This window comes from Aotus nancymaae, unplaced genomic scaffold, assembly GCF_030222135.1.
Source record: "Aotus nancymaae isolate 86718 unplaced genomic scaffold, 86718_ANA_hifiasm-v0.15.2.pri h1tg000029l, whole genome shotgun sequence".
NCBI lineage: Eukaryota > Metazoa > Chordata > Mammalia > Primates > Aotidae > Aotus > Aotus nancymaae.
The window spans coordinates 24,576,571-24,599,858 of record NW_026988442.1 but is presented as its reverse complement, the minus strand read 5'-3'; the positions used below and the strand labels follow the sequence as shown (position 1 = coordinate 24,599,858).

The following is a 23,288-nucleotide window of genomic DNA, read 5'->3' as shown; positions in this document are numbered from 1 at the left end:
GCACAGAGAGATGACTAAATTAAGTTCATCAATAAAAATGGCGACTTCTGGACAGAAGTAACAGGTAATTTAAAACTTTTTCTCCAATGGAATTGTTACAAAAACATAAGGACATCATTCTTTTTTAAAAAAAAAGTATTACATCCAACAATAAAACAATAGACTTCTACGGTTCTTCATTAATTCCTTTTAGTTGCAATACAGGTGGACTTAAGAAATTAAATCTTTAAACCAGGGATGATGAAACACTGAAGATAACATTTCTGTGGTCTAATTCTAAACCATGTCATAAAAATCAAAGAAATGTCTGTTAAGTGAGAATATAATCATTTGTCTAACTTCTATCACTGTTCAGATGAAAAAGTGAGAACATCTGCTTTCCTCATATTTGAGTTCTTCTTTCTTACCAACCCTCTTTGAAATTTTTAATTTTTGGAGTTAAAACACCAACTGTCCTTTGTCTCTTTCAACAATGAAAATCCAGAAATAAGAAAGTCTATCTAAAATGTATTTGCTTTTACCTTCTGATATCAATGCCAGAGATCTGATTACACTTGACATTATTAGAATTCGAAGTTCCAAAAACTATAGTGAATTTTGTAAAAAGAGAAGTTTTTTATTTAATCGTATATTCAGATATAAGCTGCAAATAAAATGCACATATGTATTAGAAATTTAATTATAGCAAAATGATTAGTTAAAATGTTACATTTATCAGATTGCCAAAAAGCTGAAGCTGATTTTGGAGATAAAAGAACGGAAAAATTCCTCTTCTTAAATTTTATGTTATGTATATTTTACCACAATAAAAAAACTGGAAAGTAAATCCCTATCCTGCAGTTCAAATATTTAGATTCTGGTTCTGATTATATGATCTTGGTAAAACCACAGGTTACCAATCTGCAAAACGAGGACACAGGACCAGATTATATCTTAAGTTCCCTGCAGCTTTGAAAATTCCATGATTTTATGACTTGGCAGTAGCATATGAAAATATACTTATGCTTAATTATTAATAACTATTCAAAAGAAGTTCTTATCTCTAGTAAGATTATGATACTGGATGCCTCTAATCTAAAACATGCTACAACTAGATGTGTACGGGCATAAAGCAAAGACCAAGCTGAAAAATTGTTAAGACTCAACAAATATTTTAGTGACAAGAATATCTCCGATTCTTTGGGTTTTTTGTTGCTGGTGTTTTAATAGATGGAAGAGGTGACTCAAACTGTAATAAAGATATCATCTAGAGATGCAGATGATAATAACATTTTATGGAACTAAAGTGAAAAATCAAACTGACTGATAGAGGAAGCCACCTTAACTGGCAAGAAGCAGCAGACATTCAAAAATAGTTAGTGATCCTTGTTTTAGTGATTCCAGAAATTAAATGCCTCCACCATAATGGTTATTTCCTTATGTGGGAGAATGCTTCACTGGCATACTGAGTTTATATGAAGGAGACAGCATTCCTACTGTGACCAACATTTTCTTAGTAATGCTGTCATTAAATTGCAGCACTTGTTCTAAATCTGATTTTATAGACTGATAATAATTCTCAGTAAACAGATTTGCATTCCTATCATAATTAGTATCTAAGATAAATTGTTTTTTAAAATGACCACAACATTTCCTCCTGGTATCTTCATCCTTACCTTATGCCCTCTCACAATGACTCTGGACCTGGCTATCTAACTTGCTTTGGCCATTGAGACAATAGCAAATGTATAGCAAGAAGAGACTTAAAAATTCTTGTGTAGGCTGGGCATGGTGGCTCATGCTCATAATCTCAGCACTTTAGAGGCCAAGGCGGAAGGACTGCTTGAGCCCAGGAGTTCGAGACCAGTCTGGGCAATAAAGTAAGACCTGGTCTCTACAAATAATACTTTTTTTAAAAAAAATTAATCAGGTGTGGTGGTATGTACCTGTGGTCTCAAATATTTGGGAGGCTGAGGCAGGAGGATCACCTGAGCCCAGGAGGTCAAGGTTGCAGTTAGTTATGATCACACAACTGCCCTCCAGTCTGGGTAACAGAGCAAGACCCTGTCTCAAAAAGAAAAAAACTTCTTGTACATTTTACTATAATGTAAATAAACCTGACTGAGCCAGCTAGATGGTGAAATACTATGTCAAGAGGCCCAAGTCAACAAATGTCTCAAGAAATAAATCACCCATCCCCAGCTGTTATTGCATCAGCTGACCACAGAGCAGAGCTAACCAGCCCAGACCAGAATTGCCTGCCTACCTGAGTTTAACCTAATTGCCATCCTACAGAATCATGAATCAAGTTAAATAAAATGGCTAATTTAAGCCACTCAACTTTAGGGTGGTTTGATATGCACCAAAAGCTAACTGATACAGTTTCAGTCTCTCACACACAAACACATACACATAGACACACACACACACAAACATACACCCCTAAATCTACAAAAAGAGTTCTATTCTTTGGAAACCTAGGTTCAAATTCAACTAACATTTGCTAAATACCTTCTAAATTTCAGGCTTTCTAATAGGTGCTTTCACATGATGGTCTCATCCAAACTGCATGACCACCACATAAAGTAGAGGGAGGAAAAGGCTTACACTTACTAGGCATCTACCAAGTGCCAGAAAATGTACTATATCACTTAATCCTCAAAGAATCTTTTAAGATATGTGTTATTTTGCTCCTTTTACAAATGAGAAATTTGCAGGAGATTTCAAAGCTAGTAACCAACAAGGATGGGATTTGAATGCCAAATGTCAGGTTTTAAGTTTAGTGAGCTACATCTCATACTGTACAGTCTCTAAAATCAAAATAAAGATTCTTGACATGGTTAGAACTGCCATTAAGCTAAGTGCAGAAAGAGTGGGGAAATGTAATTTTTCCAGTAACCTTATCTTTAAACTTTTCTTTCAGCACCCTTTAGCTAGATAGATGATCAAGTGTGCTGGACAGCAGCCTGTCAGGTTGAAAAGCGTAAGAGAGAATCATTCCAGGCTGATTAAAGACCATGCTGTCCCCCAGGGCTTCAGCTGGCTGATGGGTTTTTGTTTTAACTTGAGCTAGTGTATTTTTCAGATACATCCCGAGAAATAAAAATGTTGAATTCAATGATAACATAAGAAACCTAAAGCTATAGGAAGAACGGACTGAACAAAGAAATGAAGCCTTGAAAATAGCCACGTCTTCCTCTGATTCCTTTATCTGATGCAAGAAATGCATGAATTCCTATACTAAGACTGGACTATCTTTGTTTGTAAGCAGCATTTGTCAAGCTAAATGAACAATCTGTCTAAGCCTACAGACAAAGAAGTGAATTCATAAGCGACTATTTTCCAATTATTTTTCTTTGAAAAATGCTACATAAAAGCAGAAGGAACCAAAAAACCCAAATGTTCATCAGCTGATGAACAGATAAACAAAATGCAGTATATACATACAGTGGAATATTATTCAACAACAAAAAGAAATATTGATACATGCTATATAACATGGATAAACCTCAAAAATATTATGCAAAATGAAAGCCATTCACAAAAGGCCACATATTATATTACTCCATAATGTCCAAAAAAGGCAAATCTATAGAGACAAAAAGTAGATTAATGGTTGCCTGGGGGTGAGAGGAGAATGAGAAGTGACTACTAACAGGATTAAAGTTTTTTGAGGGGATGATAAAAATGTCTGGAATTCAATAGTGCTTAAAGTTGCAACGCCTTGTTAGCATCCCAAAAAACCATTGAATTCTATGCTTTAAAATGGCAAATTTTATGAGATATAAATTATATCTCAATTAAAAAATAGTGGCCAGGCATGGTGGCTCATGCCTGTAATACCAGCACTTCAGGTGGCAAAGGAAGGAGGACGGTTTGAGGCCAGGAGTTCAAGACTAGCCTGAGCAACATAGCGAAACACGGTCTCTACAAAAAAAAATTTTTTTTTAATTAGCAGGGCATAGTGGTGCACACCTGTAGTCCCAACTATTCAGGGGGCTGAGACAGAAGGATCACTTGAGCCCAGTTCAAGACTGCAGTAAGCTATGATCATGCCACTGCACTTCAGCTTGGGCAACAGAGCAAGATCCTGTCTCCAAATTAGAAAAAAAAAAAAAAGTAGAACTTTAAAAATTAGATTGTGGTGATGGTTGCACAACTCTGTGAATAAACTAAAAATCATTAAACTGCACACTTCAAATAAATAAATTGTATGGTGTATAAATTATATGTCAGTAACTCATTTTTTTTTTAAGCAGCAAGACACCCTTCCTTTACTATTTGCTCTTATTTCAAGATTCATATGAACTAAAATATAATGCTTGGGTAGTAACCTGGGAAGGAGCCTGACCAAAGACTGAAGCCCATTGTTCCACTGGAATGACCATCTACTAGACCTTAAACTTTATGACCTTCAATTTCAAGCCTTTATTTTCCAGACTGTCACTAAGTAAACCACAATGGTCAACCTACTATTTCCTTAATTCCTACACTCAATCATTTCTACTTAAATAGTAATTAATTCTGTGCAAACTAGAGAACTGGGCAGAGCCTGCCGTTTTTTCTGTTTCATGCATGAATATTTGCAGGGAAAAAACTCTGTTAATCCTGCAATGTTTTCCTCTGGCTTGGAATAATATGCCTTAATGTGCAATTCTTATCACAGGGTTCGTTTGCTTTTTTCTAACATTTGTTATGAGTATGTGGTTTTGGATTTTGTTTTTGTTACCAGGCACCTAAGTACCTTACATGTGTCAGCTCATTTAATTACACTGGTCATTATCCAAGTAGCTGTGTATGGCCATAAATATTCCTTTAAATGTCCTTTGAAACCACTAAGAATTGCTGGAATCATAAGTTATAAGGTTTCCTGGAGCCTAGAATAACTCTTCCAGTTAAGCATTTTTGGTAATTGCCTCTATATGAATTGACTTAATTTCTGGGCAATGGTGCTCTAGCTGTTTTAATTCTGGTGAACTGAAATATATCAATTCAAAGGGATCTAAATCCAAAATTCAAAGGGTTACTAACGAGCAATAGAGGCAGCACATCTAAAAAAGATTTTAAAAAGTTCACAGGTGAGAATGGTCCACATCTTGTTTCTTGCAAGATGTCCTAATTGGTCTCACCTTTTACAGTCTTTTGAAACTCCATTTTATCACTTTCCTAGTCAAAGTGTCTTCAGTTACCCTATTAACAACAGAATCAAACTCCTTACTTTGGAATTCAAGGTCTTCCAAAATCCAGTTAACACCCACATCTGCTTCAGCCAACCGAATACTGAAAACACGTATCTACCCTTCTGACTTGGCACCTGCCTTTAACATTCTTCCCCAGCCTTCCTGCATATCTGAGTCCTTGTCTTCCTTTTCATAAATTCTTTAACACCTTTCTGTACCACTTACTTAGCATTTGTCTTAGTATTTCATTACCTTCATATGTAGAAGTCCTTTCTACTAAGTTGCACCATTATCAAATACTATTATCTGAAGCACCTAGGGTAATGATCTATACATAAGGAATTAGAAAGAACAATTAGTACTGTACACATGCCTTAAGTATTAGATAATGATAATGACAAATGTCATCTTCCCCTTTTAATCTATAAGTTCCTGATAGCAGTGAACGTTTCATTTGGTTTTTGTACATATTAATGACACATAGTGCCTATCTAATAAATGCTTGTTGGTTGGCATTAAATATTCATTTTTAACAAATACTGATTCCAAGTTGATATTTCTAGAGCATAAATATTTGAAAAGAATCATCTGCTTTTTCTTTATAGATCCGCTTAAATTGATATTTTAAAATATATCTCCATTTTCTTGCTGAACAAAAGTAAGAAGTTCAGAACAGCAAGCTTAAAGCACCAGAGAAACACTATATTCCACTAACTGATCCAGAAAGATTTATCTGTCTCTTAGGCTTAAGGACAAAAGAATAACTTTTGTGATTCACTTTCCTTTGTTCTTCATTACCATTATGCCACTGCCCTCTCTTGAAACAAATGTATTTCCCCCATGGCTGTTCTTGGCTCTCCTTTTGCCAATATAACTATACCAGAGCAGCTATCTTTCAAAATACATAGGTCTTGAGCCCTTCACCCAAGTCACACTGAGATCTGGTATTTTCATATCCTAAAATGTGGTCTGGCAGAGTGTTCTGAATGAATTTTCAGGCACCAGGAGTCTGTGCTTTTTGGCTGATCTCAAAAGAATCAAGAATACCAATGGTTTCCAAAGATAAAAGTGGGCCCAACATCTGGATACAATAAGAAAAACTGCACAAACAATTAGGATTTGGTCTCCACTCTGGCAGAACAACCTTGAATTATTTTTAAAACTGTGAGAAAAACCTAAGTACCAGGATGTCTGCTTTTCTATTGTAAATCTCACCCACGAGGGAGCAACTGATAAAATGCACAGTGAACCACAACGATTATCTTTCAGGGATGAAAAAAAACCCAGTCGGTAATAAATTCTGCTGTATTAAGATAAGAGGCTGAAACTTTACAAAAGAAGGCTCATGTGTATCTAAAGTCTGGCTCTCTAAAATCTGTCATCTTGTATTCTGAGCTATTTAACAGATTTTAAAAACATGTATCATCTTACGGCCAAGGAATTTAAAACACACAAACACGCACACACACACACACACACACACCACACAGAGACACACACACAGAGGCTCACTCTCTCTTCTTGGCACAATGGTAAAATGTCACTGAAACTGACAAGTGACCTTCCTTTAGCTCAACCACGTTCATGCCAGCACTGAAGCATTCTTGGGGTGGCACTTACAAAACACCATTAATACCAAGAGTAAAACTAAAGCATAACTATCAAGAGAAAAGGAGTTACGATGAAGAAAAGTAGTACTGGTTGAAGAAATGTTTAGGTCCAATGAAAAACACACCCTCATACTTTAAAAGGCTCATTTTAATACCATTTCTGAGCATTTACGCACTAAATATTTTATATACATAATCTCATATCTCAACAAAACTACAAAATAGGAATTTTTGTACCCCATTTTTTTTCAGACTAGGAAACTGAGGTTCAAAAAGGAAAGGATTTGACTAAGGCGACGTAGTCTATAAGACCCTAAGCAAAGTTTCAAGCCAAAGACTCTGATTCTAAAAATCAACATTGACTCCGCTAATCCTTGTCCTTCCCTTGTCCTTACTCAGAGATAGGGTTCTAACAAAACCAAATGTTTTAAGCTTTAGTTTTGGTGTGCATAACTGCACTAATGCTATCTGAAACTCTCATATGATGCTGACCATGAGTGGCAAGCATACACGAACACAATACTCTGATGATAGATGTTTAAATCCTGAAGGGATCAGAAATTGGACAGTGAGGCTACTGTGGTAAAAGAAGTGTTAAAATACTTGCAGTACTTTATGTCCTAATTACTGTATTTGCAAATGCCATAATCTGAGTCAGAGAAAATAAGACAGATAACACACAAGGGAGGCAATGTTCTAACAACCCCTTTCAAACTGCAGATGGAAAGAAAATAGGCTCTGAGTCAAGAATTTCTATCTTATGCAGCTCCAAAATCAGTATCTGATGGGCGGTGCTGAAGTAAAATCATTTTGACAATGGTTTTACCGGCCGGTCACCTGATTTCAACATGAGAAAACTCACGGCAACAATAGGTGCCTTCATGAAACTGAGGACTTTCTGAGGAACTGTAAACACAATGTTTTTACCACATAATACTATCTCAGTAATTTAACTAAAGCATGTTTCTGAGTTGCCCTAACTTATGTCATTATGCTTTAAAATTCTACTTCAAAGAGATTAATGTGGCTATTGCTCTAGAAGAAAAATTAGAATCTTACTAACTAAGTACAAATTTTAAAGAGGCATCATCACCTCACTCCCTTCAATTCACTGAACCTAATTTGAAGGCTTGAGTCAGGGGAATCCCTTTAAATTAGTAATCCAAATTCTGCCTCCCATTGACCTAGTAAGCCTGGAGATGAAGAATGGTGACCAGGGCTATGCATCTCTTGGGAATGTGGTAAGGATGAGAAAACCATGACATCACTGATGTATCCTAAGAGGGAGAACCACTGCATGTCAAATCTTTAGTGGATGGGTACATGAGATGACAAATGGCCATCCTTTGGCTTGTCATTTTCTCACAAGGGATAAAAGCATTTAACTGCTAAGCTATAATCTGGGCAAATCATCTACTAAAGTGGCTCCAAAATGTTTTTGTTATCTCTGCCTCTAAAAATATATATATATATTTTTTTGCTTTCGAACATAATTTACTTTTTAAAAATTTAATAATGTTTTGAAAGCTTGGATTCTTTCTATGTCAAGTATAGAATTACTCCTTTTCATTTTATTTTATTTTATTTATTTTTGTGACAGAGTCTTGCTGTGTTACCCAGGCTGGAGTGTAGTGGCACGATCTCAGCCCACTGCAACTCCGCCTCCCAGGTTCAAGTGATTCTCCTGCCTCAGCTTTCTTAGTAGCTGGGATTGCAGGTGTGTACCACCACGCCCAGCTAATTTTTTGTATTTTTAGTAGAGATGGGATTTCGCCATGTTTGTCAGGATGGTCTTGAACTCCTGACCTCAAGTGATCCACGCACCTTGGCCTCTCAAAGTGCTGGGATTACAGGCATGAGCCACTGCACTTAGGCCCTTTTCATTTTAGCTCTAAATATTAACATCCTATTTCATAATGATCAAATAAAACACAGAAGAATTATCCTCCTTTAAAATAAAAGTTTGTTTGAAAATAGATAATGGTTAAACTATTTTTCTGCATAGTAAGATAAAAGAAAGAGAAAATATGTAATTTAATATAAAACACGGAAAATATGTACAAAATTCTATCATTTTCACAGTACTACCAATGGTATTCAGTGCCACCAACATATTACTTTGGATGACATAAATTAATAATACCAAAATTAAACAAATCCACAACCACACAGTGACAATTTTAACAAATCTCCTTCAGAAACTAAAAGATCAAGTATCAAAAATTGGTAAAGAATAAACAAGTGAAAGACAATTAGCAACTGATTGCTAATTATGTGGATTCCTGCACCAAACAATTAGAAAATACATTCTTTCTAAGGCACACAATACACATTTAATAAAAATTAATAACATGCTAGGCCACAAATGTCTCAAAAAACAACAAAGAATTGATATAGCACAGATCACATTCTTCAACCACAATTCTCTAAATTAGAAATTTAAAATAAGCAGCTTATGAAAATCATACATTAGCTATTAAAAAACACTTTTGAATAATTCATGGATTAAAAAATAAATGTGTATAGCACAAGTACCACACACTGGAAGAAAATGTATTTACAACATACCACATATGAAAATGTATGGAATACAGCTAAAACAGAACTAAGATAAAAAGTTACAATGTTAATTGAATGGATTAGTAAACAAGAAAATTTAAAAGCTAAGTATTCAGGCCGGGTGTGGTGGCTCACGCCTGTAATCCCAGCACTTTGGGAGGCTGAAGTGGGTATATCACAAGGTCTGGAGTTCGAGACCAGCCCGGCCACTATGGTGAAACCCCGCTTCTACTAAAAAAAATACAAAAAAAATAGCCAGGTATGGTGACATGCGCCTGTTGTCCCAAGCTACTAGAGAGGCTGAGGCAGAATCGCTTAAACCAGGAAGGCAGAGGTTGCAGTGAGCTGAGATCGCACCACTGCACTCCAGCCTGGGCAACAGAGTGAGACTCTGTCTCAAAAAAAAAAAAGCTAAGTATTCAAATTTTTAAAAACAACAAAACAACATCAATTAATGTTTTTAAGTAAAACCTCTTAAACTAAAAATAGACCAAAACTTATTTAGCCTAGTAAGGGGTATCAACCAAATTCTGCTGCAAAATCAGACTCGATGTTAAAAAATTCCAAAACTTTTCTTTAAAGTGAGCAACAAGACAAGAATGCCCACTACCAGCTCTACTATGCAACAATGTATTGGAGATCTTAAGGAAAAAAAAAAAACCTTGGCCAGGCTTGGCAGTTCACATCTGTAATCCCAGTACTTTGGGAGGCCGAAGAGGGAGGATTACCTGCACCCAGGAGTTCTACACCAGCCTGAGCAACATAGGGAGATCCCACCTCTACAAAAAAAAAAAAAAAAAAAATCACGGGTGTGATGGCACATGCCTGTGGTCCGAGCTACTCAGGTGGCTGAGGCAGGAGGATTGCTTAGGCCCAGGAATTCAAGGCTGTAGTGAGCTAGGATTGAGGCACTGCATTCCAGTGTGAGACAGTGTCTCCAAAAAAAAGAAGAAGAAGAAGAAGAAAATATATAAAGATCAAAAGGAAAAACTATAATCATAATTCACAGACAATAAGACTGTCTCCATTTTTTTAAAAAGAAAATCTCCAGAAAACCTGTTACAATGAATAAAGCAATCCATAAATATCTACAGTAGTTGTCTATGGAAGAAAAATGTAAGAAACAAAAATTTTTTAAACTATGCCATTTGTAATAGCAACAAGTAAGTATCTAAAAATAAATTTAACAAAAAGTCCTACAACATCTTTGTGGATACAATTACAAAATTATCTAAGAATATAAAAGATAGACCAAACAGATTGAAAGATAAACCATGTTCATGCAAAGAATTAATAGAGATGGCAATTCTGCCTAGTTAATCTATGTATCCAATGCAATTAAGTCAAAATTCCAGTAGTATTTTATAAAATTGTATATACTAATCCTAAAATTTATATGGGAGAGGATGGGTGCAGTGGCTCACACCTGTAATCCTAACACTCTGGGAGGCTGAGGTGAGTGGATCACAAGGTCAGGAGATCAAGACCATCTTGGCCAACATGGTGAAACCCCGTCTATACTAAAATACAAAAAATTAGCCGGGCGTGGTGGCCCGTGCCTATAGTCCTAGCTACTCGGGAGGCTGAGGCAGAGGAATTGCTTGAACCCAGAAGGCAGAGGTTGCAGTGAGCTGAGACTGAGCCACTGCACTCCAGCTTGGTGACAGAATGAGACTCTGTCTCAGAAAAAAAAAAAAAATTACATGGGAGAATATTGATATAAATTTCAAGAAGTAATCTGCGATGAAAAGAAAAACGAGGGGATGGGAAATCTATTGTAGATAAATGGTCAAAGAAGGATTGAGAAGGTGATAGGATCAAAGACCTGAATAGAGGGAGAAAGCAAGTCTTTCAGACGGAAAAAAAAAACAGACTACTATAGCTCATATTGCAAACAGAAACAAATTCCTAATGTATATCAGGAATATATATGTGTGTGCATGTGTGTATACAAATATACACATACACTTTTACTGTAATTTACTATAACATAAGCCTTAGTTCTGACTCCCAACAATCTGACTTAAAATATATATATATTTTTTTTTTGAGACAGCATCTCACTCTGTTGCCCAGGCTGGAGTGCAGTGACATGATCTTGGCTCACTGCAAACTCTACCTCCTGGGTTCAAGCGATTCTCCTGCCTCAGCCTCCCAAGTAGCTGGAACTACAGACTTACACTACCACACCCAGCTAATTTTTGTATTGTTAGTAGAGACAGGGTTTCACCATGTTGACCAGGCTGGTCTCGAACTCCTGACCTCAGGTGATCCACCCACCTCGGCCTCCCAAAGTGCTAGGATTACGGGCATGAGCCACCACACCCGGCCAAATTCCTGATATATTAAACAAAGTTCTAATTGTGAACAGTAAAACTTTATAACTTTTAGAAAAAAAATCGACTTATTTTTCAGACATCTGTGTCACAAACAATTTCTTAAAGATAACACAAAAAGCATAACTGTTTAAAAAAACTTAGATAAATGTAACTTCATGAAAGTCGCTAAGAAAAAACTCAGCAAAGTTAAAAGCATGAGGCACAAGCTAGGAGAAACTATTTACAATGTACATAACTGGCAAAAAAGTAGTACCCAAAATATGAAGAAAGACTGCAAATCAATTTAAAAAAAAAAAAAAAAAAGGAAAAAGGGCAAAGGCTATTCCCAAAGAAAGCATGAGAGTTTTATGTAGTCAACATAAAAATAAGTGAAATTAAAACTGAAGACACAAGGTGACAAAAGCTTTAAAATATCATTATTAATATTTATTTGATATATAAAATAACTTTCAAGTCACTTCTACACAAGAATTATTAGTTTTAAAATTTATTCAATTACTCAAGTAAGGCCACTTTGGCTGATTACAGTTTAAAAACTATACGCATGGTACCATGCCACAGCAAAAGAACACCAATTGTGTCAAGTCCACTGAGAAATCTGGGAAGGGAGAGAAAAACTTACTATTTTGAGATGTTTTGGCTGACTTCTTATTTGAACTTTGCCAAGTATGAGGTATCCAATCTGCCAACTAAATAAAATAATGGCATTGCCCTAGTGTGTCGCTGTGGTTACTTAAAATACACTTAAAAATAAATAACAGTCTGTTCTAGAATAAAGCCTACCTTTTATATAAAGGGGATTTGTGAATTCAAATGGGGACACAATTATAACCCATTAACTTGTTACAGAGCTCCCTCTGCTGGCCCAGAGAAAGCACAATGTTTCTAACATTGACACAGACCCCGTCATATTACTTCAATAATGTGCCCTGCTGTTCGGGGAGGTAAACAAGGTTATTCTAGAGCCCTTATTCAAAAACAAAAACAACAACAAAAACAAGAACATATCTAGAAAAATAGAAGAAGCCTTCCAAAATCCCCAATCTAATATTTTATCCAGACAGAGGTTTCAAAGTAATGTGGGCCATGGTTTGCCTCTTTTGTTCTTACGAGTTATGTTTGAAGTCACTTAAAAACAATCAAATCCCACCCCACCTTAATCCCTTCCCTCCAACCGCAATTGGACTCCTTTCTGTAGATTACGAGACATACATCCAAAACAAATTCCCTCTGAGATAAAAATATCATTCGTTTATCAGAGGCATGCCCCCTTTGAACTATCCCTTCCTTCTGGAAATCCTGGGGGCATATGTAGAGGAACTGGTTATCGAAACAACCAGCAAGAAGTACATTACTACCAGCTGAGACTTACCAACATATGATCTGTAACATAAGCCTTAGTCCTGGCTCCCAACACTTGATAAAGGGGCTCTGCTAGAAGTAGTATAATCTAATGATTGAGAACATAACCTCTGAAATCAAACATATCTGGGTTCAAATTTTGGCTTTTCTATTACTCATTATATAATCACAAGCATGTTACTTAATCTCTGCAATTGATTTTCAACTGCTATTAAACAGGGAGTGGTTCTGTTTACCACACAGCATGGTTGTTATGATTAAAATATGTGAAATGCTTAAAGGATAAAGCACAGTGTGTGATATATTAAGTGCCTAATCACTAATAATTATTATTAGCAGTTATAACATCTATCCTATTAAGTTACATATAATAAATAATTGAGAGGTCCTTGTCAGAGCAATCAGCAAAAGAAAGAAATAAAATGCACTCAAATAGGAAAAGAAGAAGTCAAACTATCTCTCTTCACTGACAATAATTCTAAACTTAGAAAGTCCTAAAGACTCTGTCAAACAGCTACTAGAACTGATAAGCCCCTTTAGTAAAGTTTCAGGATAAAAAAATGTACAAAAATCAGTAGCGTTTCTATATACCAACAATAGTCAGGCTGAGAATGAAATCAAGAACACAATCCTACTTACAATAGCGACAAAGAAAATGAAATATCTAAAAAATGCAGGTAACCAAGGAAGTGAAAGATCTGTATGAGACTACAAAACACTGCTGAAAGAAATCAAAGATAACACAAATAAATGTAAAAGCGTTGTATGCTCACAGTTAGGAAGAACTAATATAATTAAAATGGGTATACTGTCTGAAGCAATTTACAGATTACATACTATTCCTATAAAATTACCAATGGCATTATTCACGGAATTAGAAAAAAAAATTCTAAAATTTATATGGAACCAAAAAGAGCCCAAATACTCAAAGCAATCCTAAGCAAAAAGAACAAAGCCAGAAGCACTGCACGTCACACTGTAAGACTATAGTAACCAGAATGCTATTCTGGTACTGGCACAAAAACAGACACATAGACCAATGGAACAGAACAGGACACTCAGAAATAAAGCTGCATACCTACAACGATCTGATCTCCAACAAGGCCAACAAAAACAAGCAATGGGTAAAGGACACCCTGTTTAATAAATGGTACTGGGATAACTGACTAGCCATATGCAGAAGATTGAAAGTGGATCCTTACCTTTCACCATATATAAAAATTAACTCAAGATGAATTAAAGATGTAAATGTTAAGACCTCAAACTACAAAAATCCAAAAAGAAAACCTAGGCAACACCCTTCTCAACACTGGCCCTGGCAAAAAGTTTTTGGCTAAGTCTTCAAAAGCAATTACAACAAAAACAAAAATTGACAAGTTGGGACCTAATTAAACTAAAGAGCCTCTGTGCAGCAAAGGAAACTATCAACAACATAAACAATCTGCAGAATGGAACAAAATATTCCCATACTATACATTCAACGTCTAATGTCCAGAATCTATAAAAAACATAGACAAATCAACAAGCAAAAAACAATTCCATTAAAAAAATGGGCAAAGGACATGAACAGACACTTCTCAAAAGAAGACATACAAGTGGTCAACAACACATGAAAAAATGTTCAGCATCACTAATTATCAGAGAAATCCAAATCCAAACCACAATGAGATAGATATCATCTCATGCCAGTCAGAATGGCTATTACTAAAAAAAAAGTCAGAAAACAACAGATGCTGGTGAGGCTGTGGAAAAAAAGGAATGGTTATATACTGTTGGTAGGAATGTAAGTTAGTTCAGCCACCGTGAAAAGCAGTTTGCTAATTTCTCAAAGAACTTAAAAAAGAGTACCATTCAACCCAGCAATCCCATTACTGGCTATATACCCAAAGGAAAATAAATCATTCTACCAAAAATGCACATGCACTCATGTGATATGAGTTTACCACTGCCCTATTCACAATGGCAAAGACATGGAATCAACTGAGGTGCCCATCCATAGTGGACTGGATAAAGAAAATATGGTACATATACACCATGGAATACTAATACTATGCAGCCACCCACGGACCACTATGCAGCCATAAAAAAAAAACGCAATTATGTCCTTTTCAGCAACATGGATGGAGTTGGAGGCCATAATTCTAAGCAAACTAAGACAGAAACAGAAAACCAAATACCTCATGTTTTCACTTAGTGGGAGCTAAACACTGGGTACACAAGGATATAAACATGAGAATAACAGACATTGCAGACTCCTACAGGGGAGACGAAGAGAAGGGAGAAGAAGAAAGAGGATTGAAAAACTACCTATTGGGTACTATGTTCATTACCTGGGGATAATATACTCAAGTATCAAACCTGCACATGTACCCCCTGTATGTAAAATAAAAGTAGAAATTTTTAAAATAAATGAATAAATAATTGTTTCAAACAAATGAAAGCCATCCCTGAATCTCACTGAAAGACAGCACCAGAATCACCATAACTGTGATGAGTTTTCTATTATGGCTCTAATGCCTATTAATATCATAGGCAACCAAAACAAATCAGAAGCTCTGTGGAATGAAGACAGCATCGACTATGAAGTGCTTTCAATTTCCAGCTCCACCACTTACTAGCCATGTGACCTTGAACAAGTAACAATCTCTCTGAACCTGTTCCTTTATAGAGAAAATGGAGAAACATCTCTGTAGACAGTTAACTGAATAAGCTGAAGTGCTAAAGCATCCCCTCCTGTTATAAACACACAGAAACTCAAGACTTAAAAAACAAACAAACAAACAACAACCCATAGCACTCAGAACCAGAAAAGGAAAACTTTCAGATGCCAAAAGCAGGAAAGAAACCCACAGCACTGAGCTGAGTGGCCTACTGGGAAAACCAAATCACAAGGACTTTAGCTTTAAGACTGATGTGTAAATGGCAATCAGGATAAGGCAGAAGGCAAGACATACCTGTAAAGGGGGAAGCCAGAACTCAATTCCCAGTATAAAGATAGGAGCCAGGACAACACTACCCAGAAGCTTAAGAAGATGGAAATGGCTTCTGCTTAGGTAGGTAAGAGGTAGAAAAAATCAGCTTCTAGAAATACAATTCCCTTAGCTGTACCACAAGTACAATGTGGAACTGAGAAATAATCTAAAGACTGCTCTAGAAAGAAATACCCCATAGGGCCCTCGGGATGCCTGTATTACCCAAGGAATACAAAGGCTCTCCAAGCAAAATAATTCTCACCAAAGATAAGCTCAAAAACAAAAATTACAATGCAAAAGAAAAAATATAACAGCATAAGAGATAACAGACACAATAAATAGCAGAAATTAAACCCAAAGAACACAAGATAATAGCTTGATCTGAAAGATAATTTTTTAAAAGGGAAATTTAAATGTTCAAAGAGATAAAGAGAAAAAATTTGTAAGACAAGCCCATAGCAGTGGAATGCACCTGTAGTCCCAGCTGCTTGGGAAACTGAGGCGGGAAGATGACTTGAGCCCAGGAGTTCAAGACCAGCCTGGGCAACATAGCAAGAGCATATTTAAAAAAAAAAAAAAAAATGAAAGAAATGAAACAAAAAGAAAAAAAGGAGAAGAAAAAAAGAGAAACCAAAGAGAATTTTCCAAAACTGAATAAAGTCCTGGGTTCTTAGACTGAAAAGTATAGAGCCAGAAGCAGAATTAGAAGAAAAAAAAAATCCAACGTAGAGACAGTAAGTTAAAACAGAAAAGATTCAGGAAAATAAAAAGAAAGAGAGAGAAAGGTCAAATTATCTACAAAAGAACAATATTGACAACAGAACTTCCATCACCACCAACAGATATCAGAAAATATCAAAATGATCCCTTCCAAGTACAAAGAGAAAATAAGAGTCAACTTAGAAATCTATGTCTAGGTAAACTATATTCAAAAAAGAGAAAAAAATTAAGACTTTTATTAGCCATAAAAATTATAAAAGTTTGCTACCCATTATACCCTACTGAAAGGAGAAAAAGAAAAATTAGCCCAGAAGATAAAGCATAAGCTAAAAGAAGCAAAGGTAAACAAACATATTAGTAGCTCACTATGTTCATAAATTGTATTGACTCTAAATAATGATTATAGTATTTAATGTTTTTAAAAACCTGGTGAAACCAAAGCAATAGACAATAACAACAAAATATGGGAGAAGCAGTTTGAAAAAAAGGCAAAATGTCTTAAATCCTTTTTCTTATTCAGGAAGAGGATAGAGATACTGATTAACTTTGGATAAATTTATTGGGAAAGTAGAAATTTAAGTAAGCATATACTTATGCATACACTTTGCCAGCTGGTAGAAGAGAGTGGGGAGAGAGGATTTAGGGGAAGGGAAAGGAAGTGATGGGGGTGAGGATTCAATCAATCGAAGAGAAGGAAAGGAGAAAAAAAAAAAGATTTCATGACAAAAATACCAAAAGCAATTGCAACAAAAGCAAAAATTGACAAATTGATTAAACTAAAGAGTCCCTGCACAGCAAAAGAAACTATCATCAAAATGAACAGATAACCTACAGAATGAGAAAAAACTTTTACAATCTACCCATCTGACAAAGGTCTAATATCCATAATCTACAAGGAACGTAAACAAATTTACAAGAAAAAACAACCCCATTAAAAAGTGAGCAAAAAACATGAACAGGAACTTCTTAAAAGATGATTTTTTTTTTCTTTTTAGGGCTAATCAAGTGAAACAGTGGTAATGAGAAAAACAAAGAAAAAATTGGTTGTGGCCAGGCGCAGTGGCTCACAACTATAATCCCAGGACTTCGAGATCCAAAGTGGTTGGATCACTTGAGGTCAGGAGGTCGAGACCAGGCTGGCCAACATGGCGAAACCCCATCTCTACTAAAAATACAAAAATTACCTGGGCATGGTGGCACACGCCTGTAATCCCAGCTACACAGGAGGCTGAGGCAGGAGAATCACTTGACCTCAGGAGGCAAAGGTTGCAGTGAGCTGAGATCGCACCACTGCACCCCAGCCTGGGTGACAGAGCAAAACTTCATCTCAAAAAAAAAAAAAAACTAGTTGTGATCAATAATTGTAAACACCACTGCACTCGGACTAGCCAACAGTTATAATTTTCTTTTAAAGACTTTTTTAGAAGCCGGGCACTGTGGCTCACACGTGTAATCCCAACACTTTGGGAAGCCGAGGCAGGCAGATCATCTGATGTCAGAAGTTTGAGAACAACCTGGCCAACATGGTGAAACCCCATCTCTACTAAAAATACAAAAAAATTGGCTAGCTGTGGTGACATGCGCCTGTAGTCCCAAGCTACTAGAGAGGCTGAGGCAGAGAATCGCTTGAATCCAGGAGGTGGAGGTTGCAGTGAGCCAAGATCATGCCACTGCACTCCAGCCTGGGCGACAGAGTGAGACTCCGTCTGAAAAAAAAAAGGACTTTTTTAGAGAAATTTTAGGTTCACAGCAAAACTGAGAGGAAGGTAAGGAGAGTTCCCATACCCCACATACTCACTGCCACATGTGCATAGCCTCCCTTAACAATTATAATTTTAATTTCCAAGGATAAACATTTCACAGAGGTTCAATTAAGGAACTAAATCAAAGTCTATTTATTTTCACCAATTTTAACCTCTGGAAATTTCAGCTCTATTAAGTCATTAATTATATAATTTTTATAAATGTATTGACTATTAGAGCTATAAGGGGCAATAAAAACAAACAAATTTAATACTTATTTAATTTTACTGATTAGGGCACTGGGGCCCACAGGAGGAAAGTGAATTATCTAACACCACATAGGTCAGTATCTGAGCCCAGGCTTGTAATATTAAATATTAAATCAGGCCAGGAGAGGTGGCTCACATCTCTAATCCCAGCACTTTGGGAGGCCAAGGCAGGTTGATTACTTGAGACTAGGAGTCTAAAACCAGCCTGGGCAACACAACAAGACCCTGTCTCTACAAAAAATTAAAAAATTATCTGGACACACCTATACATACTCCCAGCTACTTGGGAAACTGAGGTAGGAGGATAGCTTGAGCTCAGGAGATCAAGGTTACAATGAGCTGATCACACCTACTGTACTCTAACTTACTAGGAAAGAGTAAAACCCTATATGTTAAAAAACAATAATAATTTAAATAAATAAATACTTAAAATCAATTTTAAAGAAACGACATGACTGAGATTTGCTTTAAATTAATTCATTTTACTGTTTTCTAGAGTTATTATCAGAAAAAAATCTCACCCAAAATACCGCTGATGTCATACCATGTCCAGCAAATCAGGACTTTGAAGTCTGCATTGCCTTAAGAATCTTTTATTCCCCTTCCTCCTCTCACTGTTTTTTATGGCCTTAAAAATGAATACTTTTACAAAGTGTTTACTATTTGCTTTTTTGGTAAGGTGGGTTTGAAATAAGATGGGCAGTGAGTTGATCATTGCTGAAGCTGAGTGATATAGGTCCATAGGGGTCATGATATTATTCTGTGTAACTGTATGTATGTTTTAATTTTCCATAAGGATAAATTTAAGTAACTCCTAAAACAATAAGGAATTTTTTTAAATCTCAAAATAAATGGAAAATCAGTCAATCTGTAATCCAAAACTGAATTATAAAACCTGCAACAGGCTGTGAATAAATTGTATTTAATGTTACTCAGCCTGTGACTGCTTAGGTTTTTAAATAGTTCTCTTCATAATTATAATAAAAGATGCATGCTTCTCATTAGACATGCTAAAACTATCCAAGTTCGGAAACTGAAAAGAATAAACAATTATTGAATTAATTACCATTTGAATTATGAAAATCACATTTTGGAAAAAAATTAATTATTTAAATAAAAATGGGCAGAATTCCCTAACACGTGCAGGCACAACACATGCTAAAAGGCCAGCCTAGTTGTATTACACGGTGATTATAATAATCTACATAATTAAACCCGTTAAGTAGACGATTTAGCACTCAGAGTCAATGAAAAGAACTAGAGGTCAGCAGCTCATTACTGCAAAATGAACACTCCTACTAAATCATACTGGCTACTTTTAAAACAGGAGGGAAGGAGAAGGGCAATCTAGTACATGGCATTTAGTTGATAATATCACCAAACGCAGTATTTTTAGGGTGCTTTAATCTTGAGTTTAGGGGATAAAATGTAAAGCACTACAAGCACTGAGTGACATCAGAATTTCACTCTAAGATAGGAGCTGAACACAAGGTGTTAGGCCTAGTCACAGGCAAAAAAGGATCAGTCAGATACGGAAAGAAGCACTTTGGAGGCCAAGGCGGGCGGATCACCTGAGGTCAGAAGTTCAAGACCAGCCTGACCAACATGCTGAAACTCCATCTTAAAAAAAATTAATTAATTAATTAAATAAATTAAAAAAAAAAACAAGCAGAGATTAGTTTAACTAGAAGAAACTAGATAGAACTTTTAAACTTGTATAGTCATCTTTCATTGACTGACAGTATTGTTAAACTTAGGTTAGACACAGACTGTCACGAAAATAAACTGATGATGTATGTACAGTAAGTTACTCAGAATGTCATTACACCTTGACAGGAATTACGCATCAAACAATGCATGTGATTGCCTCCAAAGATCAAGGCAAGGAAGGAAAAAAAAACAATAACATTCAATGAGAAAGTGGCTATTTTCTGGTTCAAAAGCAAAATCCTTTCTCACTGTTGATGCTTTCCTCTGACTCCACAAGCCAGCTTCCCCCTCCCCAAACCTCCTGCCCCCATCACAAACCTCCAATATTTACACTCTTTTGGTTGTGACAAAAGAAAGAACTCAAAGCTAAGCCTACATGAACCATAAGAATCTATTTTCTCTGAAATATATACACTTGGTATGAGAAGTCAGTGGATTTACTCAGAGCCTTACTCTTCATAGTCCCTTCCTCTTCCTCATCCTCTGCATTGATCACCATGGTGCCCAGCTGCGATGGCAACGTGTCATCGTGCTCAATCATAGTATTGGCTCCATCAGTCATGGTGCTGGCTACTCGGACAGTGCCCATCTCATCACCCACTGCTCGAACCATCGTGCCAGAATCCATCTCATCTTCTTCCTGTAAAAGGATAAAATCTCAAATTGGGGCTAATTTGACAAAAGACTTAGAGTTTCCTGAAAAACTACTACTCAACTTAGTGCAAATATTTCGGGATTTAATACTTATTCAGGTTCTAAACTCACCTTCTAGAAATGAAAGCACTTTTCCTTAAGCAAAGAAGACAAATTTATCCATGTGAAAGCAGTGTATCTAGCCCTAAAGGAATTCCTCCTCTACTCATCTTAATAGAGTTTTGCAACGCAGATCTAAGAAACTCATGTGAACATCTTTGTAATCTCAGGTTTGTGAGGAAGTCTATAAATGTAAAACCTACATGGTAAGTATGGATCCCAGATTCCCCAGAAGGACATGAAAAGCCAAGTCTCAGACCTAAGGATTCTCTCTCTGAAATAAAAAGTTAAATTGAGTAAAAGATATGGGGCAAAAGAATGAAATTTAAAAGTGTTTTCGGAAGCACTAGGAAAAGAACAAGCACAGATACAGCAAACCTCTAGCATGCCTTGGTCCAGGTTAGGACATAGTTAGGCTGGAAGAGTCTGCAGCTCCAAGTTGATCCAATACCTTCTACTCATCTTACCTGGTTTGGCAATCATAAACTAATAAATATCAATGCCTGAGGCCTACAGCAGTGCCTGCCACTCACTGAGTTTTCTTCATCGTCCTGGTCCACTTCCCGCTGCTGGGATTCCTGGCGTTTCAGTTTCACATCCATGGCTTCATTAATTAAGTCTCGCAGTATTGACACTCCTTTGGCACTCTTGACAAACGGGTGCTTAAAGAACAAAGTAGAAAATGCCGGAGACAGTTTATACGGGAACAGTGCCAAAACAGTACCTGGAACACAGTAGGTACTTGATAACATTTGCTGAAGCAATCAATGAATCTGATCTTTCTCTTTGCGCTTCGGACAACAGCTAAACCACACTCACTTTATAATTCAGAGCAAAGCAAATTCAGTCTTTGCCCATCGTTTTCAGCCTGGCTGAAATGCTTGTGCCATTTCCCTCTGTCAAATCTAGAGATTCTCAATAGGGAGTATCATCTCCTGGAGGAAGTTGTGTAAACATGTTGGGAGCATGCTATAGCTGTCACAATGTTTGGTGAGCACAAATGGCCTGGGACATTAGCAATTCTGCAAAGTACAGAACTGTTCTGCACAACAATGAACTGTGGCAGACTCTGCACATCTTTCAAATGTCTCAGGGTGTGTACACACCTTAGTAGATACTACTAAAAACATTTTTTCAAGAGATATGCAAAAATCCCAGTGATCTGCGAGGTGATTTTAGAGAGGTGAGCTTAATGAAATAAAGAAATTATTTAGAAATCACGGAAAAATCTCTTGTTCGTTCTATTCACTGCACTGTAGCATTTCCAACTACACATTTGGGTAAAAATGATTTTAGTGCAAAAATGCAGTTACTGCAGAAATAGTTCCTCTACTTTTCTCAATAGAGTTTTGCAACATAGATCTAAGAAACTTATGTTTCTTAGAAAACTGATCATATATATGTAACGGATTTTTACCCAAATATTATCAGTCACGAAAGACATTTGAAACAAAGGTATACTGCTGAATTTCATTAATAAAAATTGCTTTAAAAGTGTTTAATATTAATACCATGACATGTTTTTATTGTGTTTGTAACATGTGGTAAGAAATCTATGCTGTGGAAGTTACATATGGAAATTATTTTGGTGGGATTGCCTGTTGTCTTCCAAACTTACTCCAATATTGTCCCCATTATTTCTTGGCAATCCATTCTCTGTTCTCCATCATCCATCAAAGGATATGATTTTCAAGGCCTTTGTAAGAACTCCAGAAATTGAAAGTATACCTCAAAACGTGGTCAAATTACAATACAAGGGATACATTTCCAAAAAATTTTGTCACTACCCCATCCAGGTAGGAAAATAATTTGGCAATCCACTTAGAAATAAGACCCAGCTCATTTGCAGTAATATCTTATTGCCTTGTTCTTTCCGCTTAGAAAATCTGTAAGATCATATATCACTTTCTATAATCAGAGACAAATAAATGTGGCCAATTTTTTTTTTTTTTTTTTTGAGACAATCTCGCTCTGTCACCAGGCTGGAGTACAGTGGTGCAATCTTGGCTCACTGCAACCTCCATCTCCCAGGTTCAAGCAATTCTCCTACCTCAGCCTCCCAAGTAGCTGGGACTACAAGTGTGTGCCACCA

The 23,288-nt window shown here is 36.3% G+C and overlaps 1 protein-coding gene across 1 annotated transcript in view; it reads right to left on the bottom strand.

Moving 5' to 3' along the window:
- The window catches only part of STK4 (serine/threonine kinase 4), a 105,642-nt gene that overhangs the window by 49,893 nt on the left and 32,461 nt on the right, over positions 1 to 23,288 (bottom strand). The window contains exons 8-9 of the mRNA XM_012467262.3: positions 21,730 to 21,858; positions 20,897 to 21,083 (exon numbers count right to left, since the gene is read on the bottom strand). Coding sequence (XP_012322685.1) covers positions 20,897 to 21,083; positions 21,730 to 21,858 — 316 coding nt within the window. The remainder of the gene's footprint in view (positions 1 to 20,896; positions 21,084 to 21,729; positions 21,859 to 23,288) is intronic.